Below are 1,426 nucleotides of genomic sequence, written 5' to 3' on the forward strand. Positions count from 1 at the left end.
AGTGTTTAATGGGTACAGGGTCAGTTTGGTAAGATGAAAAGAGGTCTACGGATGGATGGTAGGGGTTGCACAACTCTGACGTACGTAATGGCGCTGAGCTACACGCTTACAAATGTTATTATGTTAAATTTTAGGTTATGTGTATTTACCACAATTAAAAATTTTTTTACTAAGAAGTAAATAAGCGGGGCGCCTGGGTGGCTCAGTCAGGGGAGTGTGTGACTCCTGATATTAGAGTTGTGAGTTTGAGCCCCATGCTGGGAATAGAGATGACTTAAAAATAAAATCTTAAAAAAAAAAAAATAAGAATGGCAATGAAACTAACACGGAGATACAAGTATGGGGCTGCACACTCGGGAAATATCCTGTCCCGCCCATTATTGTCCTCAATTTACAGATGGGAAAAGTGAGGTGAGAGGGGCAGTGACATGAGGCTCATATGCCCGAGAGGTCAGGTGAGAGGCAAGCCTGGAAGCCTGCCTGACTCCAGCACGAGGGTGCTGAAGCCCCACGCGACTCTCACCACGCACACTTAAGTCAGAACGAAACCTGTATGTCTGCAGGTGCATGGAAAGACCTCCAGGCCACCGGCTTGCTCTGGTATATGACGCCAACACATGTACCACACATGTAATGGTAGAAAGTTCCGGCAATTAACTTGTGGAGAGAAGACGACACCTCTTTGCTGCGCGGTGGGCATCTCAGGTCTGGAAGGACAATGTGCACCTCTGATTCCCCGTCACTGACGTACGCGCCCCACCAGCCAGTGAACACAGGTGCGTGGTGCCAGGCACGCCTCACAGTGCGGGGACATGTACACTAAGTGTTTGCCATGCTGGGTCCTTGGTTCCACAACAAAGCCGTGCAGTCAAGGGCACGGGGAGCCTGGGGATGTGGAACGAGGCCCCAGGGAGCAGGGGGAGCATCAGGGGATGGAGCTCCCAGTGGGATATACCCACCTGGGGCCAGCAAGACATCCGGGGGTGAAGGTGGCTATGATACCCGCATTTCCAGTCGGAAGGGCAGCGGGCTTGCTCTAAAGAAGCACACAGAAGGGGCGCCTGGGTGGCTCAGTCGATTAAGCGTCCACTCTTGGTTTCGACTCAAGTCACCATCTCATGGTTTGGGAGTCCGAGCCCCGTGCTGGGCTCCACGCTGATAGTGCAGAGCCTGCTTGGGATTCTCTCTCTCTCCCCTTCCCTGTCTGCTCCTTCCCCACTCTCTCTCTCTCAAAATGAATAAAACCAACCGACCAATGAATAAAACCGCCCACCCCCCCTGCCCCGCCCCCAGCAGCAAGAGCAGAGCAGTACCTGGTGTGGGTCAGGGGGCCCACTGGCCGTTCAGGCCTCCTGGGGGGCAGCGCTCCCGGTCTGCTGAGAGAGTTGGCCTTGGGTGGCCGGGGCTTTTTTGGCGGTATGGCAGG

The 1,426-nt window shown here is 53.8% G+C and overlaps 1 protein-coding gene across 6 annotated transcripts in view; it reads right to left on the bottom strand.

Moving 5' to 3' along the window:
• Positions 1-1,426, bottom strand: part of SH3KBP1 (SH3 domain containing kinase binding protein 1) — a 281,170-nt gene that overhangs the window by 45,721 nt on the left and 234,023 nt on the right. For all 6 annotated transcript variants that reach the window (XM_077770448.1, XM_077770238.1, XM_077770366.1 and 3 more), the window contains one exon: positions 1,314-1,426. This exon is cut by the window's right edge and continues 15 nt beyond it. In XM_077770448.1, coding sequence (XP_077626574.1) covers positions 1,314-1,426 — 113 coding nt within the window. The remainder of the gene's footprint in view (positions 1-1,313) is intronic.

This window comes from Crocuta crocuta, unplaced genomic scaffold, assembly GCF_008692635.1.
Source record: "Crocuta crocuta isolate KB4526 unplaced genomic scaffold, BGI_CrCroc_1.0 scaffold312, whole genome shotgun sequence".
NCBI lineage: Eukaryota > Metazoa > Chordata > Mammalia > Carnivora > Hyaenidae > Crocuta > Crocuta crocuta.